Source organism: Hypomesus transpacificus, chromosome 2, assembly GCF_021917145.1.
Source record: "Hypomesus transpacificus isolate Combined female chromosome 2, fHypTra1, whole genome shotgun sequence".
NCBI lineage: Eukaryota > Metazoa > Chordata > Actinopteri > Osmeriformes > Osmeridae > Hypomesus > Hypomesus transpacificus.
In genome coordinates this window covers 8,104,411-8,127,688 of record NC_061061.1, presented here as the reverse complement: position 1 = coordinate 8,127,688, position 23,278 = coordinate 8,104,411, and the positions used below count along the sequence as shown (strand labels likewise).

General features: G+C 45.6%; 1 protein-coding gene across 1 annotated transcript; it reads left to right on the top strand.

The window, feature by feature from the left end:
* The first annotated feature begins 1,573 nt into the window (after nt 1-1,573).
* Nucleotides 1,574-22,558, top strand: taf2 (TAF2 RNA polymerase II, TATA box binding protein (TBP)-associated factor). The gene is made up of 26 exons (XM_047035694.1): nt 1,574-2,122; nt 2,246-2,300; nt 2,429-2,589; nt 3,002-3,120; nt 3,373-3,514; nt 3,908-4,139; nt 6,366-6,550; nt 6,734-6,847; nt 9,186-9,285; nt 9,558-9,643; nt 10,744-10,879; nt 11,590-11,744; nt 11,976-12,090; nt 13,097-13,206; nt 13,370-13,435; nt 14,303-14,555; nt 16,439-16,579; nt 16,695-16,805; nt 17,359-17,552; nt 17,794-17,933; nt 18,598-18,667; nt 18,910-19,019; nt 20,214-20,446; nt 20,631-20,807; nt 21,117-21,219; nt 21,362-22,558. The coding sequence occupies exons 1-26, from the start codon at nt 2,073-2,075 to the stop codon at nt 21,667-21,669; spliced, it is 3,666 nt and encodes a 1,221-aa protein (XP_046891650.1). The 5' UTR covers nt 1,574-2,072; the 3' UTR covers nt 21,670-22,558.
* The last annotated feature ends 720 nt before the right edge of the window (nt 22,559-23,278 follow it).

Sequence of the window (23,278 nt, the reverse complement as noted above, 5' to 3'; positions counted from 1 at the left end):
GTTGAAGGACACATGGATTCAACTCAGTACCAGCAAATTCTGGACAAAAATGTTCAAGAATCTGAAGGCGTTTTCTATTAGTGTTTTTAGTTTCGTTTTCTATTAGTGTTTTTAGTGTAGATTATATTGTGAGTTAGCTAACGCTAGGTTTGTACGGTAGCCTACTACAGTACACAGCTGACCCAAGACCAACACATTTTGTCAGGTAGGCTACACTGATGTATGTTGTACATGTTAATCCAAGTATTCACGGTTGATGTGGATATGAACGTTAAAGTTATGAATCTCATTTTTCTTACTATACAAATTTAATAAAGTCAGGTTCCCTATGCCAATGACAGTTGAATAACCTCGGAGCTAACGGCTAAAATCAAACGCAATTGCGCGAGCGAATGAACAAGCGAGCTAGCGAGCTGGCTGTCAATGTTGGAGCTATACTCACTCAGCCTACATTACTGGTGGTTAACTTTCAAATACACGACATAATGGTAACTGATAAACGAATATTAATGAGACAGTTACAGCATTAATCCATATCCTTCTGTATGAGATAAACAACTTGCCTCTGTCTCGAGTGTTATGGATGATTCCCCTCGTTCAAGTTAATTCCTCGACTGGTGCAGACAGCTGCTGGCTACTGCTGCTCAGCACATTACGAGGTTGTCTGTTAAGTGTGTGCGCCTGGGAACGCCTCGGGGTCCCCCAGGAAGAGCTGGTGGAAGTGGCCGGGGAGAGGGAAGTCTGGGACTCCCTGTTTATAAGCCTACCTATAGGTTGCTGACCCCAGGACAAGCGGTAGATGACGACGACGACGACTATAAAGATTAAGCACTAATTGCAAGACGCACACTTCGACACCAGCCCTACGTAATGCAGAAACCGAGCAAGATTGGAGTGGGATTTCCCTATATATGTAGCCTGCAGAACTATATATATTTACAAGATGTACTCCGGCATTTCTCGAAGGGTGCTGCTTCCATGCTCCGTCGGACAGATGAAAAAGCGAACGACCAAGATGCACCGCATTACTACTTGCCTCATGACACCGCCACCTAGTGTCTGAAATAAATAACTGAAAATGTACCTTCTTTCAAGTTTATAACACAAAAACAAAACAAACAAAAAAATATATATAGGCTATATATACTTTATGTACACAGAAATAAATGTGATGGGGGTGTTACACCAAATTAACCAACCGGCTACATATAATAGGCTCTATCCATTTTATTACCTCCAAGTTTATTTTACTTAAAACCCAGTCTAGTTTACAGACCTACCGAAATGAGAACTTAACGGTCTCGCTTCCCTTCATCATAATTCAGAAGCTGAATCAAATGTCAGATCAAATTTATCTCACGCTTTGGCGCCAAAGACTGCATATACAATTAGATACAGTTTGGTGCCATCAACTGGTGAAACGGTTAGCTACCGGTTATGATTCAAAACATTTCCTTTGTTAAGGAAATAATTTATATCAACAGACGTATAACGAATTATACAGGTTTACAGTGAATTTAGCTTGCAAGCCTTTAAAAAAATTTAACTGTAAAACTAATGTTTTTTTTCTGTTCCGAAAATGGAGGTCAAAGGTTACAAACAAAATGGCTGAACTTACTGGGAGAGGATTCTCATTGCTCTGAACTTTCGAGAAAACGGGATCTCTTTTTATATTTTGATATGGATCGTTTGACTACATTGTCTCATTGAATCCAACTCATTATCCCATAATTGAATGCATCACGGAATTATTTCAATGTGACTTGGACAGAAGACAATGCACACTGACGTGTTACACCGCTAGCTAGCGTTTTTGCTAGCCGTCTCGTGACATTCATTGTGGGATATTTACCTGCACATCGCTAAAACAGCAGGTTTACTGATAGAGGCGAAGTGTCTATATTCTCATTGTCAATCGATAGTAGACCAACAATAATTAGAATGCAAGGAAGAGTCAAATATGAATGCTTATAGCCTGTGTTTAGCCAGCAAGCAAGCACAGCTGTATAAGAAAGTGGATGTACTATAGCTAGACTACTCGTGAGACATGTTTTAAACGAAACAAGACAACGATGAACAGAAAGAAAGATAAAGGATTTGAGAGCCCACGGCCTTTTAAATTATAAGTATTTTCTCTAATTTTGTGACTCAGTTGAAACCACTTTCACACATGGGTAATATACAATTTACATACTCGATTACTGAGGTCGGTTTAAGTATTGATATCCTGTTTTGTTGTTCACACGACCCATCAGGTGGTGTGCATCAACAACATTAACTTCCAGAGGAAATCTGTAATCGTAAGTAGATGCTTATTCCCTTATACCACCTTCATCACAAACCCATCACAATAAAGTAGGCTTAATGGAGCCAACAGATGGCATCCTGTCCCGAATAATTTCTACTCAACATTCCGTGCATGTAACAGGGTTATGTGGAGCTGACCATCTTCCCTACAGTGGTGAACCTGAATCGCATCAAACTTAACAGTAAACAATGCAGGATCTACAGAGTGAGAGTCAACGACTTGGAGGCTCCCTTCATCTATAATGACCCCACCTTGGAGGTCTGCCATCATGAGTCCAAGCAGTGAGTAACCTTCAATCAAACTGATGTTTGTTTTTTAACTTAGGACAGGTACTTTACCTGTACACAGTTCCAGAGAACCGTGATGATGCATTATTCCTTTGCCATAATTTGCCTTTAGAAGTTTGAATCCTTCTTAGCCTAAGTAAGTAAAGTTCCATAATGCACTGCTGTGCAGTGCCTACATTGCATTGTGCGTCCCACAAAGATTCTGACTGCAAGTAACCTTGGATAGCAGCATCTGCTACATTGAAGTGCATAGTACGTTGAACATTGAGGCCAAAATGAATCATTTTGTTGCTAAGTAGGAATAACACTAGTAGGTACATATAGTTACTTCTCCTCATTAGATAGACAGCACCAGTGCTGTTATACCTCTCCTCCCTCAACACATCTGCCCATGTTCTGCCTGCAGGCGGAACCTGAACTACTTTTCCAGTGCCTACACTGCTGCAGTGAGCGCTGTGGACCCAGACGCAGGTCACGGGGAGCTGGTCATCAAGGTTCCCTCAGAGCTGTGGAAGCAGGGAGACGGTGAGACTGGAGAGCAAAACTAGGTCATTGGTTGCCAAAAAAACAGAAACGTGCATAGTGCTTGCCATGCTAGATTCCATGATACTTTTTTTGGAGGTTTTATTGACACAATAAGTTTAAGCAACTCAACTAGGTTGAAACGTGTTTATTATGTTTCAGAAATTTTCCATCAAAATGGACTGACAAACATGGTCTTGGTCTGCTAACTATAGCCAACCCCTTACCTTGTGTTTTGACTACTCTTCTTTACAGAGATGAATGTCCTCAAGGTGTACATTGAGTTTTCCCTGGACCAGCCCAAGGGAGGGTTGCACTTTGTAGTGCCTGACGTAGAGGGCAGCATGGCTGAGAGAGGAGCACACGTCTTCTCATTTGGCTACCAGAACTCCACCAGGTACTACTAATAAAAAAAAAAACAATAATTATGTGATTCTAGAAAGAAACTGTTATATTATGAAATCCAGCTAAGGTACACTGAATACTTGAATTGAATTGACTAAATACATTTTTGTAAATGGCTCTCATCCCAAACATGTAAAGGTTGTTTCTAATAGTAGGTGCAGTTTCCTCTAGGATTTTCTTTTTTTTAGCAGTGGGGGCAGTTCAGTATTGTCATAGTTCATAAATTAATAGAAAGTACCTGGGATGCTCTAGTAGACTCCAACATCCACAATGCAACATGCTCATGTTTGTCCATTAACATTTGCAAATGTATGCCTTCCCCTCCCACCTGCGACCAACCCCCTCCCCTACCCATTCACCCCTGTCAACCCTGTTCCCACCCCAGGTTTTGGTTCCCTTGCGTGGATTCATACTCAGAGCTGTGCACTTGGAAGCTGGAGTTCACAGTGGACGCCTCCATGGTGGCTGTGTCATGTGGCGACCTGGTGGAGACGATCTACACCCACGACATGAGGAAAAAGACCTTCCATTACGTGCTGCCCATCCCCACTGCTGCCCCCAACATCTCACTGGCCGTGGGGCCCTTCGAGATCCTCGTGGACCCCTACATGCACGAGGTGAGGCGGCTCTCCATGAACCAGACAATCAATTCACCAATCCTTTATTTATCCCGTCCGTCCGTCATCTGCCGCTTGTCCGGGGATCGGGTCGCGGGGGCAGCGACCTAAGCAGGGAGGCCCAGACTTCCCTCTCCCCGGCCACTTCCACCAGCTCTTCCTGGGGGACCCCGAGGCGTTCCCAGGCCAGCTGAGAGACATAGTCCCTCCAGCGTGTCCTGGGTCTTCCCCGGGGCCTCTTCCCAGTGGGACGTGCCTGGAACACCTCACCAGGGAGGCGTCCAGGAGGCATCCTAATCAGATGCCCGAGCCACCTCAGCTGGCTCCTCTCGACGCGGAGGAGCAGCGGTTCTACTCTGAGCCCCTCCCAGATGACCGAGCTTCTCACCCTATCTCTAAGGGAGAGCCCGGACACCCTGCGGCGAAAGCTCATTTCAGCCGCTTGTATTCGGGATCTCGTTCTTTCGGTCACTACCCATAGTTCGTGACCATAGGTGAGGGTAGGAACGTAGATCGACTGGTAAATAGAGAGCTTCGCCTTTCGACTCAGCTCCTTCTTCACCACGACGGACCGATGCAGAGCCCGCATCACTGCGGACGCCGCACCAATCCGCCTGTCGATCTTGCGCTCCATTCTTCCCTCACTCGTGAACAAGACCCCGAGATACTTGAACTCCTCCGCTTGGTTCAAGATCTCCTCCGCGACCCGAAGATGGCACTCCACCCTTTTCCGGTCGATTACCATGGCCTCAGATTTGGAGGTGCTGATTCGCATCCCAGCCGCTTCACATTCGGCTGCGAACCGCTCCAGTGAGAGCTGAAGGTCGCGGCCCAATGAAGCCAACAGGACCACATCATCTGCAAAAAGCAGCGACTTGATCCTGAGGTCACCAAACCGGACCCCCTCAACACCCTGGCTGCGCCTTGAAATTCTGTCCATATTGGTAATGAACAGAATCGGTGACATAGGGCAGCCCTGGCGGAGTCCAACCCTCACCGGAAACAAGTTCGACTTACTACCGGCAATGCGGACCAAACTCTGGCACCGGTCGTACAGGGACCGGACAGCCCGGATCAGGGAATCCGGTACCCCGTACTCTCGGAGCACCCCCCACATGAGCCCCCGAGGGACACGGTCGAACGCCTTTTCCAAATCCACAAAACATATGTAGACTGGTTGGGCGAACTCCCATGTACCCTCCAGGACTCCGCGGAGGATATAGAGCTGGTCCACTGTTCCACGGCCAGGACGAAAACCACATTGCTCCTCCTGAATCCGAGGTTCGACAATCCGACGGACCCTCCTCTCCAGGACCCCTGAATAGACTTTCCCAGAGTGTGATCCCCCTAAAGTTGGAGCACACCCTCCGGTCCCCCTTTTTAAAGAGGGGAACCACCACCCCGGTCTGCCAGTCCAGAGGCACTGTCCCCGATGTCCACGCGATGTTGCAGAGTCGTGTCAACCAAGACAGCCTTACAACATCCAGAGCCTTAAGGAACTCCGGGCGGACCTCATCCACCCCTGGGGCCCTGCCACCGCGGAGCTTTTCAACCACCTCGGCGACCTCAGCCCCAGAGATAGAAGGGCCCCCCCCGATGTCCCCAGACTCTGCCTCCACGTCGGAAAGCGTGTTGGTGGAATTAAGGAGGTCTTCGAAGTATTCCTTCCACCGATCCAGGACATCCCCCGTCGAGGTCAGCAGCGCACCATCCCCACCGTATACAGTGTTGACAGAGCACTGCTCCCCCCTCCTGAGTTCTGAGTTTATTTATCCCCAATGGTGAAATTCATCCTAAAAAACTAGCAGACAGCAGTTAAATCACAGATTAATCAAGACAATATTAAACCAGCAGTATCCACCAACATGAGAGAAGTTCAGGATAGCCTTCTGACTTGACAGCTGTTTGCTATGAAATTGGGCTTTTGCAGTGGAATGATAAATACATTGGAGGAAATAATCAGTGTTGACTACAGGGGGAAAGCCTTCTCTGTTGGTAAAGTGATGGTTGTATTTGATTACTGGTGTACTTTTGGAGATTGACCACTAGGTGGGGAAGTGCTTCTCCAACTGTGCGTTCCATTGACTTGTGCTTCATAGCGATGTGCTGAACCAATGACTTACTTTTGAAGGCTTTATGGACATTACCAGTGAGTCACAGACATCCTAAAAGTGACACTACTTTAAAACGTATTCTTAAAACTGTTTTCATGTCTTTATTGAACAGGTGACCCACTTCTGCCTGCCCCAGCTCCTGCCGTTGCTGAAACACTCCATGTCGTTCCTCCATGAGATCTTTGAGTTCTATGAGGAGATCCTCACCTGCCGCTACCCCTATGCCTGCTTCAAGACCGTGTTTGTGGATGAGGCTTATGTGGAGGTTTCCTCCTATGCTTCCATGAGTATCTTCAGGTAGGGCTGTGTGGGTGTGTTTGTTTGTGTACTGTTTGTGTGTGTGGGGACTGTGCTAATGTGTGTTCACGGAGTCATTGCATGCTGGTTTTGTTGAATTTGATGTTGACTTAATACCTCCCCTTATCTCCCCCAACCTCACCTCTCTGTAAATCTCCTCTCCATGACTGCCCCTCCTTGCAGCACCAACCTGCTCCATAGTGGCATGATCATCGACCAAACCCCCCTGACACGGAGCTGTCTGGCCCAGGCTCTGGCCCAGCAGTTCTTCGGCTGCTTCATCTCACGCATGTCCTGGTGAGTGCTGTCTTACGTTGAGATCAAATAAGGTCCCTCTCCCACTCTCCCTCTTTTTATCTCCCCCTCACTCCTCTCTTTCTCCTCTTCCCCCCCCCCTTTCTCTCCCTCCTCTCTTTCTCTCCTCTCCCCCTCTCTCTTTCCCTTCTCTCCCTGTTTCTGTCTTCTCCCCCGCTCTCTTTCTCTCCCTACTCTCTTTCTCTACTCACACCTTTTCTTCTTTCTCTCACCCATCTCTCTTTATCCCTCACTCTTTCTCCTCTGTTTCTGTGTCCTGTTCTCTTTCAAGCTTGTTCTCTCTCATTTTCTTTTTTACTTACCCTCTATCTCAATATCGCTTTTTCTCTCTTTCTCTGTCTCTCTCCTCACAATTCCATCTGTTATTCCCTTTCAATTCCTGTATTTCATATGTCTTGTATAACTGCAGTAGTTCAGGTCAGAGAGATTTCGTACAGCAGGACAGTATGTTATCACCATTGGCAGTCAGGCCAGGCCAAGGCTGGGAATATTACATCCATGATGGATGTGTGTGTGGCTGGAAGCCTGTCTGAAGGGGAAGCAGAGGAGGCCTCAGGGGATGGGGGCTCAAACTGGGAAGGTAGAGGAGGGGGGCAAGGGCGAGGTTGGAGAGAAATGCTGAAGTTTCCAGAGGTATCCAAGACTTTGATCTTCCACCCCCAAACCCCCTCGCAAACAATGGACCCCCTGTCTGGAGAAGCGTTTCAGACCACATGAGACGGGCCCTGCGTCGGGTTACGGGTTGTGTAACCCATGGGAAAATCAAACAGGCCTTCCTTTGATACGAGGGAGAGCCGGTGTCTGCAAACAATTAATGGCGCAGTGTGATTCTGTTCAGGCCTTTAAGTGAGGCAGCTTTATGGTGCCAGCTCAATGTTTAGAAGTTGGCCTCGCCTCACCTTACCGATGTTATTGTCGAGCTTCGCAAACGGGTCGTTGCACAGGCAGGCAATAGGACCATGTCTCTGATACATTAAAAACACTGTAGAGGATGAAGAAAAATAGTTGAATGTTGAAGTTCCCTGTGTTGTGGGACCATGTTGCAATCGCCTTGTTTTCACTTCAGAATGGTAGCATGATCTGTGTTACAGTGATTTGTGTTAATGTGGTCTGTGTGACATGAAATTAGTGTTATAGTTTGTTAACCAACTTTAGTTTATTAATGCATGAGTTCTAAATATTTCCGACGCTTCCACCAGAGTAAGTTATTTTTCCAAAACGGAAGCTAGCTAGCTTTAGTTAGCTTCCATTACCTAGCAACCTAGCATAATACTCGTAGCAATGCTACTACCTGCTAGTGTTACTTGTTTGCCTCCTTATTGTAAGTTTGAAGCCATACTATAGCGTTTGTCATATAGTTTTTGTCTATCAGATAATAGTCAGTTGGAATGTTCAGAATCACACATGTGCGACGTTACTCTGTGGGGCACAGAAGAAAGTTACGTAACGTGAAGAAACTGAATTAAAGTACAAAATACAACCCACCAGGGACGCCGACAACCATACTGGGTATGAAGACACACATACGATGAGTTGCTCTTCCATCTTGAAATTGTCAAACCTAGAAATGTTTACCATGACCAACAGTTGCTACGTTACAAGAAACAAGAAACCAACCCAATTGGCCATCGCTGGCGTTTTCACAGTCCTCATTTACATAAAGTTGAGAAAATCCAATTTTCGTCTCCCCGCTCGCCTTCCCACAATGCCCTACGCGAGCGTCGACGCCTGGTTTCATTGAAAATGAATTGGAAGCCGACGCCCCGCTCTGCCCGCCCCGCTGCAGTGTGAACGCACCGTTACAGTAAGTATAGGGGCATTCCCCAAGGCAAGTAGGGCGAAGTACCTTGCCCAAGGACACAACGTCATTTGACGCGGCCGGGAATCGACCCTGCAACCTTCTGATTAATAGCCCGATTCCCTAACTGCTCAGCTATCTGACTCCTGTTATTATTTCCTCACTAAAATATGATAATGCAGTTTAAAAATAAACTTGTTTGTTTTATTCTCACAACAGAACAGAGGAACATCAAAACATATTAAAGTTATGATAAATAAAATGTATAAAAATACAAACTCAAGATATGTAACTTATAGTTCTTTAAACAAAAACACAGTAATAATATTATTCTAAAAAACGTTAATATTAGTTTATCGCCGATAATAAATGCCGATACCGATAGATCGGAAAAAGCCTAATATCGGCCGATAATATCGGCCCGCCGATATATCGGTCAGCCTCTATCTAAGACTGATGTGTGTGTATCTTTGTGTGTGTGTATGTGTATCTGTCCATGCATGTGTGTGTGTTTCCCCCTAGGGCCGACGAGTGGGTTTTGAAGGGGATCTCAGGATACATCTATGGCCTTTATCTGAAGAAAACCTTCGGAGTTAACGAGTACCGACACTGGATCAAAGAGGTCGAGATTCTCAGTTTTTACTGACATTTTATCTTTTTGGTTTTGAGTGGTCCGGTTTAACGATTTATTCCAGGACTGCTCAGTCCTGTTCTTGAACACTCCAGATGTAACTAATCCCATCCATGGTATCAACCAGCTAATTATTTAAATTAGGTGTTCGACATTAGGGTTGGAGCAAAATCGTACAGGACTGTTGCTCTCGAGGAACACGGTTTTCAAGCGATTCAATCCAACAAATTCCCCAAAAACTGGATGTCTTTTTTCACTCTCAGGAACTGGACAACATCGTGGAGTACGAGCTGAAGATGGGAGGTGTCCTGCTCCACCCAACCTTCAGTGGTGGCAAGGAGAAAGACAAGTGAGACCCTCTACATCTGTGTCTGGGGACGATGTGAAGTCAGGCTAAGACCAGTACAGGAGGCTTGACTGTTGATAATTGACAAGTAGGCTGTTCGTGCGTAATCAATGGCAGAAGTTACCTTTAAAGAAAATACCAAAATACCACATCATAGAAGAATAAGTGCATTTCTGGTTGACTGCTTTTTCAATTATTTCAGTAGGCTGTATTAGCTGGGGCAAGCAAATGTGCATCAGCCTCAATTGAACAAGTTCTGTTCTGTATTTTACAGTATATGCTTGTTGCATTGAGTAGGACTCGGGCATTACAGCGTCTTCTACAGCCAGCCCTCATGTCAAACTGAGTGGCCAAGGGCTGTACACTAATACTGTACATTACACCAAACACTGTGCTTCAATTCCAGAGTTCGATATACACACTCCCACATCCAAGTAGCACTTAAGTACTCAGGAGAGAATGGGATACGCCCATATTTCTTTTGCATGCAGGCCTCTTTCACATGCCAAGAGCATGCCTTGCTTACGGTGTGTGTATTATTTTTTGTTGTTTAATTAAAAACTTTTTTTAAAGAGACTCTAGCTTTCCAACACATAACCAGAACACTGTGAGGGAGAGGCGCGTTGAGTGGTTTCATTCATCCTGACCCAGTAAGCCTCTGGCGCAGACTCCAGTGTTTGTTGTAAATCAAATCTATTTTTGTGGGGGGGAGAGATTTGGAGAACTTTTCACACATTACCCCAGCACTAACTCATGTCTGTGTGTTGGCTGTTGTGAACTTGGCCTATAACTGTAGACAAACGCTTTTCTTGAGAGTTGCTGACTTGCAGGGGAAGGTTGAAGGATGGAGTTGGCATTAATTGCTTCAGAAACGCCAGTTAAGATAGATCATGTTCCCGTAGAATTGGCACCTACTCCACTCAACTTCAATTCGGTGTTTTAAAAAAAGTTCTTGAAGAGAGCATCGGCCCAAACATGATAGAAGCAGAATTGAGTAATTTTGACCATTTCAATGTTTGATGTCTAATTGTAACTCAGTGGTCAAACATCTTGTTTTTTGTTTTGTTGTACTCGTGTATGTGTGTGTGTGTTTGTGTGTGCAGCCCTACTCCACACCTCCACTTCTCCATCAAGCACCCACACACCCTGTCATGGGAATACTACAAGATGTTCCAGTGCAAAGCCCACCTGGTCATGAGACTCATAGAGAACAGGATCAGCATGGAGTTCATGCTACAGGTCTGTGAAGCCTCATCCTGCTTTAGTGGCTGCCTTCGGCTGTCCTCATTTGGTCTAGAAATGTTCTGTTTTAGATGTTGATCCGTTGCAAGTTTATTGTTAGTAACTTTGTAGGGGGGCATATAATATTGGTTATGTCGCATGGTATTGTATCATATATAACTCTTCGTCTATTCACCTCTCGCCTCTACTCCCCTCTCTTCATCACACCTCTCCACACCATCTAATACCACCACACCATCTAATCTCACCACACCATCTAATCTCACCTCAACACACCATCTAATCTCATTTCACCAAACCATCTAATTCCACCTCACTACACCATCTAACCTCACCACACCATCTAATCTCACCACACCATCTCATCTCACCACACCATCTAATCTCACATCACCAAACCATCTAATCTCACCTCAACACACCATCTAATCTCATTTCACCAAACTATCTAATTCCACCTCACTACACCATCTAATCTCACCACACCATCTAATCTCACCACACCATCTAATCTCACCACACCATCTAATCTCACATCACCAAACCATCTAATCTCACCTCAACACACCTTCTAATCTCATTTCACCAAACTATCTAATTCCACTGTACTACATCATATAATCTCACCTCACCAAACCATCTAATCTCACCTCAAAAACCATCTAATCTCATCTCGCTGTTTTATCTCACTTTACCTCTTCTCTCAGGTGTTTAACAAGCTCTTGAGTCTGGCCAGCACAGCATCCTCCCAGAAGTACCAGTCTCACATGTGGAGCCAGATGCTGGTCTCCACCCACGGCTTCCTCAAGTCCATCTCCAACGTCTCCGGCAAAGACATAGGCCCCCTCATTAAGCAGTGGGTGTATCCTTCAACCTGGAATTGCGCTGCCAAACACTCATTCGTGTATTTAGTTTAGCCACACTAGTAAAGTATCTACCTTTCAGGAACTGTAGCACTGTTGTACACACATGTAGTTATTGCACAGATGTACACCAAAACTCACAGGAACCCTCACAAAAAAGTGTAATTTGTAAGGTGGTTGTTTATAAAAGTGTAATGAACTTGGTGCTGCCCTTAACCCCTGCCACCCAGAGACCAGAGTGCAGTGGTGAAGTTCTTTGGCAGTTTTGCTTTCAACAGGAAAAGGAATGTTCTGGAATTGGAGATCCGTCAGGACTACACCTCCTCAGGAACACAGAAATATGTGGTAAGCGGCCTTCCTCAGCGGAGGTGGTTCAAGACGACATTTAACCCAATTAATTGAAGAGCACGCAAGTGCACCCGGAAAGTATTCACAGCGCTTTCCTTTTCACACATTTTTTATGTTTCAGCCTTATTCCAAAATGGATTCAATACAAAAAAGTACACAAGTATTCACAGCCTTTGCTCAATACTTTGTTAAAACTCCTTTGGCAGCAATTACAGCCTCAAGTCTTTTTGAGTATGATTCTACAAGCTTGGCACACCTATTTTGGGGCAGTTTCTCCCATTCTTCTTTGCAGGACCTCTCAAGCTCCATCAGGTTGGATGGGCAGCGTTGGTGCTCAGCCATTTTCAGATCTCTCTACTGAAGTCTTGGGTCTGGCTGGGCCAATCAAGGACATTCATAGAGTTGTCCCAAAGCCACTCCCTTGTTATATTGGCTGTGTGCTTAGGGTTTTTGTCCTTTTGGAAGTTGCCCCAGCCAACTCTTGGAAGAGTCCTGGTGTTTCCAAACTTCTTATTTAAGGATGATGGAGGCCACTGTGCTCATTGGGACCTTCAATGTTGCAGACATGTTTCTGTACCTTTCCCCGGATCTGTGCCTTGATACAATCCTGTCTCAGAGGTCTACAGACAATTCTTCGGACTTCATGGCTTGGTTTGTGTATAGACGGGTGTGTGCCTTTCCAAATCATGTCAAATCAACTGAATTTACTACAGGTGGACTCCAATCAAGTTGTAGAAACATCTCAAGGATGACCAGTGGAAACAGGATGCACCTGAGCTCAACTTTGTGATTTCTTTTATTTTTTAGATTTGCAAAAATTTCTGCAAACGTTACGTTCACATTATCATTATTATTGTGTGTAGAATTGTTTGGAAAAAATGAATTTGATCCATTTTGGAATACGGCTGTAACATAACATCATGTGGGGAAAAAAGTGCTGTGAATACTTTCCGGGTGCACAGTATTCCCCTAGGTTAATTGGTGATTGATCTGCTCTCCCCAGGGTCCCATCAAGGTGACGGTGCAGGAGCTGGATGGCTCGTTCAACCACACTCTCCAAATCGAAGAGAACAGCCTCAAACATGACATCCCCTGTCACTCCAAGAGCAGACGGTCAGTCCCTGAACTGCGGGGTCTGGGTTTGGGCTGGCTTACCTTCTGCTTGCGTGTCTTTTACTCCATCTGCTACTGTTCTCTAAAGTTAGTTGTTTTGGCATTCAAGTCTCATGTTGGCATTCAAGTCTCACAGTGTCTGTGTGTGCACGGTTTGTTCCAGAAACAAGAAGAAAAAGATTCCTTTGATGAACGGCGAGGAGGTTGACATGGACCTCTCGGCCATGGAGTAAGATTTTCCACTATTTCTCTTTTTCTCTCCCTCACTCTCCACTCTCTTTCCCTCTCTCACTCTCCTTCCTCCCACTTTCTAGCTGTTCACACATTTAACATGATTGGTATTAAAGCCTATTCTGGGCAGACCCCAACAGTCCATCTGTCCTTCCTCATATCTCCTCCGTCACCCAGCAGTCAAGCCACAGGCACACAATCTTACCCCTTATTAGATCTAGTCCGGCACCAGGATAGCATGATTCTAATCCTAGCTAAGAGCCATGAACTACCTTTGGAATGAGCTACAACGTGCCTGGGAGAGTGTCCTCTCCATGTATCACAGTAGTCAGAACATATAACATGGCAGATTCTACAACCATATCAGAATTTCGTAATAGGTTGTTAACCATATATATTGACTACTGTCAGTGAAGAGTGAATTCTTCTTGATCACCTAGCCAGAATTGCAGCAGTCAGGAGTCTGCAGCATGAAAGTACACGTCCAGGCAGGTTTTTTTCCCCCCGATGTGTTTTAGCCTCTCTGGCTATAGTGACTCTGGAGACATCTGGAGGCCCATTAGGAGTGTTCTAACATGGACGCCACAACCAGACCTATATCATTACGGACTCAAAGATGCAGGAGAGCCTGTCACAGAGTGTTTGTTGGGCGTTGGACCAACTATCCACAGATCTGAGGACTGTGCAAACAAGTGTGTTGTCCACCTACGTTGAGCAACAACATTAATATTTAGCCTGGTCATTGCTGAAAACATGCTCATGGCCATGAATAACATTTGCCCAACAGTAGTCCAACTTGGCATGCACCTGTAGGAGCCTCTGTTCCAAGCGTCGTTAAAGTTATGTCTCCTCCATCTCCCCCCAGCGCCGACTCACCACTGCTGTGGATCAGGATCGACCCTGACATGTCCATCCTGCGCAAGGTGGAGTTTGAGCAGGCAGACTTCATGTGGCAGTACCAGCTGCGTTACGAGCGGGACGTGGTGGCGCAGGAGGAGGCCATTTCAGCACTGGAGAAGTTCCCCACGCCAGCCTCACGCCTTGCCCTCACAGACATCCTGGAGCACGAGCAGTGCTTCTACAAAGTCCGCATGCAGGCCTGCTTCTGCCTCGCAAAAGTGAGATGGGAGTTTTTTGTGTTTGTTATTTCTTTCTCTGTATTTCTCTCTCTCTCTCGCTCTCCATCGCTCTCTGTGTTTAGACAAGGCCAACATGGAAAGAAAATCCACCATAGAAACCACTAAAGATTAAAATGGAATAAAATATGCTTTACTTGCTTCTATACCGAAGACCCTCTCTCTGGATCGTTACTAAAAGCTAAACTGGCCGGGCCCAGAATTGTCTGGGCAGCTTTAGCCTTCAATTTGGAAAGAAGGACAATGTGGCCGCCCACCCAAATAGCATCAGCCACAGTTTGTGGGTTTCATTACATTTGTATTCCTTTATTCCATTGAATTCCTCCTGAGTCGGGGTTCTCTTGACAGCACTAAGTGAATGTAGATGGTGAGAAGGACAAACTATGGTTTGTCATGTAGTTCTGGGAGCTGAGCTGCGTCACTATGTATTATGGTTGCTGGTTAACCGTCGTACACTTGGCTGGTCCACAACTCAGTGAGAGACGAAGGCACAGGAAATGCTCAGGGGCAAATCCAGGCAGCACACCCCTCTCAAACACCCCCCACCCCACCTTTCTCCAAAATACACACACCTTGTGTTTATCTTACCAAATGATAACATCCTGAAGAACCCCTTTAACTATATATCTATACACCTCCTATACTTAGTCGCTCACTTTCTCTCCAACACACAAACACACACACAAGCGCAAATCCTTATTCATTTCCTGCTGTGGCAACCCCCCAGCTTCTCCTGTCTGTGATGAAAACATGGAGGTCCCGTAGGTCCCAAAGATGCTGTTAAGTCATTCACTGCAGCTGTTATGTACCGATGCTGTTCTGAACTGATGCTGTTCTGTACTGACTCTACTGCTGTTTTGAACTGCCCAGTCAAGGGTTCATCAATCCTTAAGCCTCAGTTACATACAAATCTCCTCTGACTCGGATGAGCATCTGTCCCCAGCCTAGATCAAGCTTGTACCTTTCGTGTTTCTGGGACTGTTCTGTTAATACTAATTGTACTGAGTTACATGAATCGATTTTTAATAAGCATTTTAAGATGCCTATTAACATTAATAGGCATGTGTTAACATGTGTTAAGACTATAAGTGTTAATATTAGTAAGGGTTAGAATAGTGATTAGTAAGGGTTGAGTAAATATCATAAGATGAGAGAAGCATTAGTCAATAGGTAATAAGGCCCTTAAATGATGCGTAAAGACATTGATGGGTGTGAATAAGACTTAACTAAGTTATTATCTATAAACAAACGTATTACATTTACTTGTATCTAAAGTGTTACCTACCTACACTGTTCTACAGTATAACAGTGGTTAGTGCCAAGGAACATTCTGTGATTCTAACACCCTATTTACACTGGACGCTTCTGAGGCACGTTACGAATCCGACGAGGTTCTCTTCTGTCCTCCACAGCATTTAAGAATTGGCAAGTTAGTGAGAACAACAAACGACTGTAAACTACTTTGTCTGTCCGACATTGACTTCCTTTTGATTTTGTATGCTAAGTACAAGTTGATAGAACTTGCTACATTGGCAATTGTTTTTTTTTTGTCCGGTGTAATTGTGGTAATCGTGTTAATTGTTGTTTTTTCCTACTTTGTTGTGCTGTAGCTATACTGAAAAAGTTAATAGGCTATACTTAAAGTCCAGTTATGAACGACATAGATAAAATATTTGTAGCTGTAGTTGTTAAAAAGACATTCATCCTCAATGATTTGTATCGATATTCACAAAATGTGAATTCTGTGGCTCTGTGGCTTGGATGTGACGTCTGTCAAAAATTGAAAAGCTACATAATTATCTCTCGCGAAGCAGAGCTGAGATCTCTGGGATTCTCCTGAAACGCTCTCTCCCTCCCTCCTGTAGATCGCCAATTCCATGATGAGCACGTGGACGGGTCCCCCAGCCATGAAGTCTCTGTTCACCAGGATGTTCTGCTGCAAGAGCTGCCCCAACATCATCAAGACCAACAACTTCATGAACTTTCAGAGCTACTTCCTGCAGAAGGTAGTCACACACAGTGGTGCTCATTATAAATCGAGTCAGCACATCCTTTGCCATATGCCGTGAATGCAGCAAAGTGTACACATTGCTGTTAGCAAACAACAACGTTGTGTTCCAGACCATGCCAGTTGCCATGGCGTTGCTGAGAGACATCCAGAACCTGTGTCCCAAAGACGTGCTGAACTTCATTCTGGACCTCATCAAGTACAACGACAACAGGAAGAACAAGGTGAGCCTTGGTTGTTCACTTCCCCTGTTTTATAAGCCCCACATCTGTGCCCATTCGCCCCTTAACATGAAACCTGACCCGCCACAGCGTGGAACGGGAGAGGTGCGAGGACTGCCAGGACTACCAGACAGAATCAGGAAGTTCTGTTATAAAACACACACAGTGGGACTCATCAGAACTAGGAAGGACACAGCAGGGGTCTTCCAGAGGGCCCGATCAGTCATTCAGAAAGCTCAAAGTTTCAAAACAATTCCAACATGACTTATTTCTGAGGGAGGGGGATTGTCAGGAGAGTTTTATGCCAAACGGTTAAATCAGCCAAAGATATTAATAGGTTTCTAGCTTTTCTAACACATTTTAGTGTCTAAATATATAGTTATTGGCCTCGTTATCGAAATATTGTGACTACTAAATACTAGTAATAATTTAATTGGTCAAGGTTAGAGCTATACTGTACTAGTCTTGTCTTAATGAACACCATCCTGAGTTCTACTCAGCAGAGGATATAGAGCGGTCCTGTCCCAATGACCTTTGACCCCTCTCGCCTCTCCAGTTCTCTGATAACTTCTACCGCGCTGAGTTGATCGACGCTCTGACCAACTCCCTGACCCCAGCCATCAGCATCAGCAACGAGGTGCGCACGGTGGACAACCTGAACGCGGACGTGCGCAACATCCTGGAGGAGATCACACGCTTCCTGAACATGGAGAAGCTGCTGCCCAGCTACCGCAACACCATCACCGTCAGGTAACGGGCCAGACCCTTCTCTGAATGAGGCACTCAAAGGGGCTATTTTGAAAAAATGTATCACGTATGATGATGTTATTTTCTTTTTTATCACTGTATCTCACTCTGTACATCTGTCTTTATTTATCTTGCTCTCTCTTTCTGTCTGACTCTGTCTTTCTGTCTGTGTCTGCCTCTCTTTGTCTTGCTCTCTCTCTGTCTTTATCTTTGTCTCTCTATCTCTCATTCATTCTTTCCACAGTTGTCTCAGAGCCATCCGGATGCTCCAGAAGAATGGTCACATCCCCAGCGACCCGACTCTGTTCAAATCCTACGCAGAATACGGACACTTCGTGGATGTGCGCGTGGCTGCCTTAGCAGCCGTGGTGGACTACACCAGAGGTTCACACCTCCACACTGGAATCACACATGCCCACGCCAAAATCACACACACACACACAGCCAACCTAATGTCTGTAAGAGCAACAGAAGGCCAAGCACACACATTTTATATAATATGGTTATCTGAAAACCACTGTGAAGTCAGGCCAGCTTGTATGTTGAGTTAGATTGGTAATTCATTGCAGTCCCCACACTGCACACTCAACATTCCATAACCCTCTCCACCACACATGGCTGACTAAAAGACACCTTTATCTCCGTTAAAGATGTGCCAGTGTCTGACTGACAGCCGTGGGTGGGGGAAGGGTGGGGGCTGGCTAGCACAGAGTGTATCCCAACCAAAGGGCCAATGCTGCAATCTAGCTTCTGCAGACCTGCTAGCTAGCTAGCTAGCCAGCTGGCTAATATAAACCTCATTAATCAAATGTTAGGTTCATTCCAGCAGCTCTCTCTCTCAATGAGTCCTTTGTGTGCAGGGCCAGTCGGCCTAGTCTCAGCGTGTGTGTTTTGGGATGTGTGTGTGTTCTTAACGTGAGTTTTTTTCATGTGTGTGTTTTTAATGCCGTGATGTGTGTGTTTTACAACGTAATACCTGTGTGTTTTTAGAGTGATGCGTGAGGGAATGTGTGTGTGTGTGTGTTTATGATGGTGTGTTTATTTGCAGTTGAACGGAGCTCAGAGGAGTTACAGTGGCTCCTGAACATGGTCCAAATTGACCCCTCTCACTACGTCAGGTCAGCCACCTCTGCCCACACACAACACGGGGAATTTTCATGTAATCGTTCTCAATTCTGACAATATACTGCACAGTGTTTGGAGAACATGTCAATTGCCTTTTTGTAAGACAACAGATGAGAGACTTTAAGTAACCAGAAGAATTAATCCAAATGTAAAATGTACTCTCCTCACTAGTCATTTCTCGGATATTCACTTGCTCTTCTTTCTGTTTCCTTTTGTTCTCGCGTGTTTACTCCAGACACAAGATCCTGAGCATGCTGGGTAAGAACCCTCCCTTCACCAAGGCAACTGACTCCACCCTCTGCAACGAGGCCCTGGTCGACCAACTGTGGAAGCTCATGAACTCCGGTCAGTTTAGTTTAGCTTACTTTTTTTGTAAGAAAACCTTTTTTGGTGGGGTGGGTTCTAAATGACCATTCTCAATTGGCTACAGAAAGTGTTTCCTTGGCAGAATATGCCCTGAATATTAGCCCAGAAAGGCTACTTGGATTTTCCTGTTGGTTGTAGCATGTAGATACTCCTGTTCCAAAACGTCTCCACTCCTTGTCTGTATTGTTCTGAAAGAGTATGGGAGATGCCAATAAAATCATATGGTTTTGTGTCAAGCTTGGCCCACAGCAGCACATCCCCATCTGTGCCCCACATGTAGGAGCCACAGAGAGATGAGATTCAGATGGTCCAGCTCACACCTATCAATGTACACACACACGCACATGTACAACTTTACTGGAAATGTCAACTGTCTCTGAGTCTGCCTGCCACCCCCAGGGTTTGTCTGTTTAGGTGTGTGTGTGTTGCTGTATGTGTGAGGTTTGTGTTTTCATCTCCTCTGCCAATGCCAACCAGGGATCCCAGTATCCCCTGAGACACGCAAGATCAATAAACAGGATTGTTCACAGGCGGGCAAAACTACTGTGTTTCTCTTTACTGGACCAATTCCAGCATTGTTGAGCGGAGCCGCTCTTTTGCCCGGCATCGCCCCATGTGGTTAGCATAAGAGGGCTGGGGGGGTGCCAACGCACCCCTCTCTATTGTATTGTGGGGTTCCAGAGGCAGACCTGACTCCTTGGAGGTCTGTTAGCAGGCCGGGGTCTGAGCCTCTCTCTGGTGGCCAAGCCAAACATGCCTCAGCCAAGGCTGACAACCGCTAATACCCTGGCTCAGGCCATAATGCAGTGTTTGTTTTATTATCCTGTTCGCCACTCCTGTCCCCCCCCCCCCCCCCACCCCTCTCTCACCACACACACACAAATACATGTCTCGGCTTTACAGTTGTGAGCCTGCCAGTTTCCAGTTAGGTGTTTGATGTTCCAGTTAAGTGCTGTTGCCAATTGATTGAGTTAAAATTGATTGATGTGGAGCTATGTGTCTGAAATAAAGCTAAATTGAATTGAATTAAATAAATCCTGGGTGATGCGCTTGCAGAAGTGTACTTTTTGTCTCCGATCAATAATCAAGCTGATGTGACATTGAATGTATCCCTTTCCTCTCTCTCACTCTCTCCCATCCCCACACACACCTCCACCCCCTCTTCTCATCCAGGTACTTCTCATGACTGGCGCCTGCGCTGCGATGCGGTGAACCTGTACCACACCCTATTTGGCCTGACGCGGCCCTCCTGCCTGCCCCTGCCCGAACTGGGCCTGGTGCTGAACCTCAAGGAGAAGAAGGCCGTCCTCAACCCAACCATCAAGCCCGAGCAGGGGGGCGCAGCCCTGCCGGAGGTGCCTGGCAGTGCGGGGCTCCATGGCCCGCCCCTGGCCTTCACCAGCAGCGTGAGTATACCGGTCTGACAGGGTTCTGAAAGAGCTGCTTTGGTTAATGGCAACCCTCACACCCAAACATACTGACTTATTTACTTTGTCTGTCTCTCTGTCTGTCTATATCTGTCTGTATGTCTCTGTCTATCTGTCTTTCCGCTCTCTCTGTCTGTTAATCTATCTCTGTCAATCCCTCCAGTTGGATGAGGAGCACATGGGGGTGGAGGTATCCTCTGCTGGAGGCGGGGGCAGCGGTGTGGCTCTGCCCCCTTTGGGCCTAAAGCGCAAGGCGGACACCCCTCTGGGCTCGCCCCCTGAGCCGGGCCAGGTGCTGCACCCGGAGGAGGAGGTCAGCCGGGGACGACACAAGATCAGAGTAAGCTGCACCAATATATGTATTTATTTATTTTATTTTCTGTTAGGTTTTCTTTTAAATAACATAAATTGTGTAAACCAGACACAAAATATATATACAACAGGGGATGGATGCATCTCTTGTATCAACAGAATCCATATGCCAACACTCATACATACACATACCCACACCCATGTGTATACACATGCATGTGAATATCCATAAGCGTACCAGAGTAAGCCTGCATTTGACTGAACTTGATTTACCTGTTTATTGATGTGTGTGTGTGTGTGTGTGTGTGTGTGTGTGTGTGTGTGTGTGTCGTTGCAGTTCAACACCATGGAGGAGGAAGACATAGACATGGAGTCTGTTCACGACAGTCAGGCCTTCATCCACCACCACCTCAACATGCTGGAGAGACCCTCCACGCCAGGTCCGAACCACACACACATCTATAAACCACCTCAACATACTGGACCCCTCCACAACTGCATGAACAATCACACACTAAAACAACACACATGCCTCCTTCTAAACCTGACCCCCCCCTTCTCCTCCTCCTCCCCCACCCCCAGGTAAGGAGCCCCCGTCGATGGAGCAGGCCCTGCTGTCCATGCCCGCCACGCCCCTGCCCACCTTTGCAAAGGAGGCTGCCCCCTCGTTGCCGCCATCCTCCGCCAAGCACGCCGGCGACCACACCCACCACCACCACCACCACCACGAGCATAAGAAGAAGAAGAAGAAGCACAAGCACAAACATAAGCACAAGCACAAGCACGACAGCAGGGAAAAAGACAGAGAGCGCGATGGGAGGGACCCCCATACCTACAGCAACAGCCCAGCCAGTGGGCGTTCCATGCGCTCTCCCTCCATGTCCGACTGAGCCCCCGTGATCAGGCGAGGCCGCAAATGCTTGCAAACCTGTCTCCCGCTGAGACAGGTGCGTCTACAACAAACGTTTTTGTATTTTTCGACTATGTTCCTCGTTAGCTTATAGAGGTGTGTTCCTGAAATATGACGGAAGATTTAACAAGCCACATTCTGTGGTGTCATGGTGGTAGACCACAAATGGTATTCCCGACACACGCACCGGCTCACACACACAGAGACTCATAAAGCTGGAGGCCTTGCTTGCTTGTCTGCTTCCCTGTCCTTCAGTACAGAGACCTTCATGGCTAGACACACTCACATTCTCCTTGGTTAGGCTGACTCAATAACAACATTTTTTACATGGCTGCACAGGGACGTGTGTGCGTGCGTGTGTGTGTTAGGGACAAGGGAAACTCAGACCTGGTTGGGGCTGCGTGTGTATGCTACCTGGTTGTTGTCTTTTCTGGTTTTTATACTACCACTTGTCATTACTTTTTATAACACTCTGCTAATTTAATTGCAGGGTTACCTTAAGCCTACCATTACAGTGAAGAGGGGAATTTCCACCGGAATTGTAGTTGTAAATAATAGAAGTTGGGAAAAACATTTACGTTCTAGGTTTTCTAGAAACTTTTCTAATTGTAGGATTATCAGAATCTCAACCAAACTGAACATGTATTTCTGCATATTATGCTTTATGACATGACAATACTGTAGACCTGAAACTTGAGCCATTCAAAGTATTTTCCATAAATCTCATCTGTTTTCTATAATATTCATATTACCAGACATGTTTTAACATAATTGGTTTTATTGTCTAATCATTCTTCTGTTACTTCAACTGTTATATAACCACGTTGCCATTGTAATGTTAAAATAAAGCAATAGAGACAAATGTGGAATTACTGTTGTTTGGGTTCAACTTAGGATCAGCTGTGGTAGGTGGTGTACCCAGACTTCCAGGCAGAACTTAAACAGGAAATTAGCATGGTCCTGTTCAGTTCCAGGACTGTTTGGCTGTATCCTTGTTTGACCCAATCATAGTGCTTTTAAAGAAACCTAAAACTCAGCGCCCCCAAGCCACTGCCCTTAACGACTTAGAGTGGTGTGCTGTTAGACCTCGTATCTGAAAGATTTCGCCTCGTTGCTTTTCACATTGTCACAATCGTACCTAGCCTTAGTGTGCAATGTGTTGTTAGGTTAATTTATGGGACTCGATACAGAAGCTTATCATTTGACAGTGGTCCCACGTTATTCTATAGTATAGTCTGACAGTCCGTTCGTGAAGAATTTGCAATGCAGTCCGCGCTCTCTGGTTTGAGTTGTGTAAAAAGCAATGTCCGGACTGCATTCAGTGTATCATATTTCTATGAAAATTGTTGCGGTAGATAGTGAGCATACATGTTTGTGATTTGGAAGTTATCGGAATCGTACAACTGACCCAGTTATCAATGTATGATGCGACAATTTAAACAATAAAATCTAGCCTTTCCCACATTAAAAAAAAATCTAATGCAAAAGTGTTTTCTGAAACAAACAAAAACAAGAAAAATCTGTCTGGTCGACCCGGTCAAATTATCACATGCTGGTAATCATTAGCGAAACACGATGTCATCGCTTTA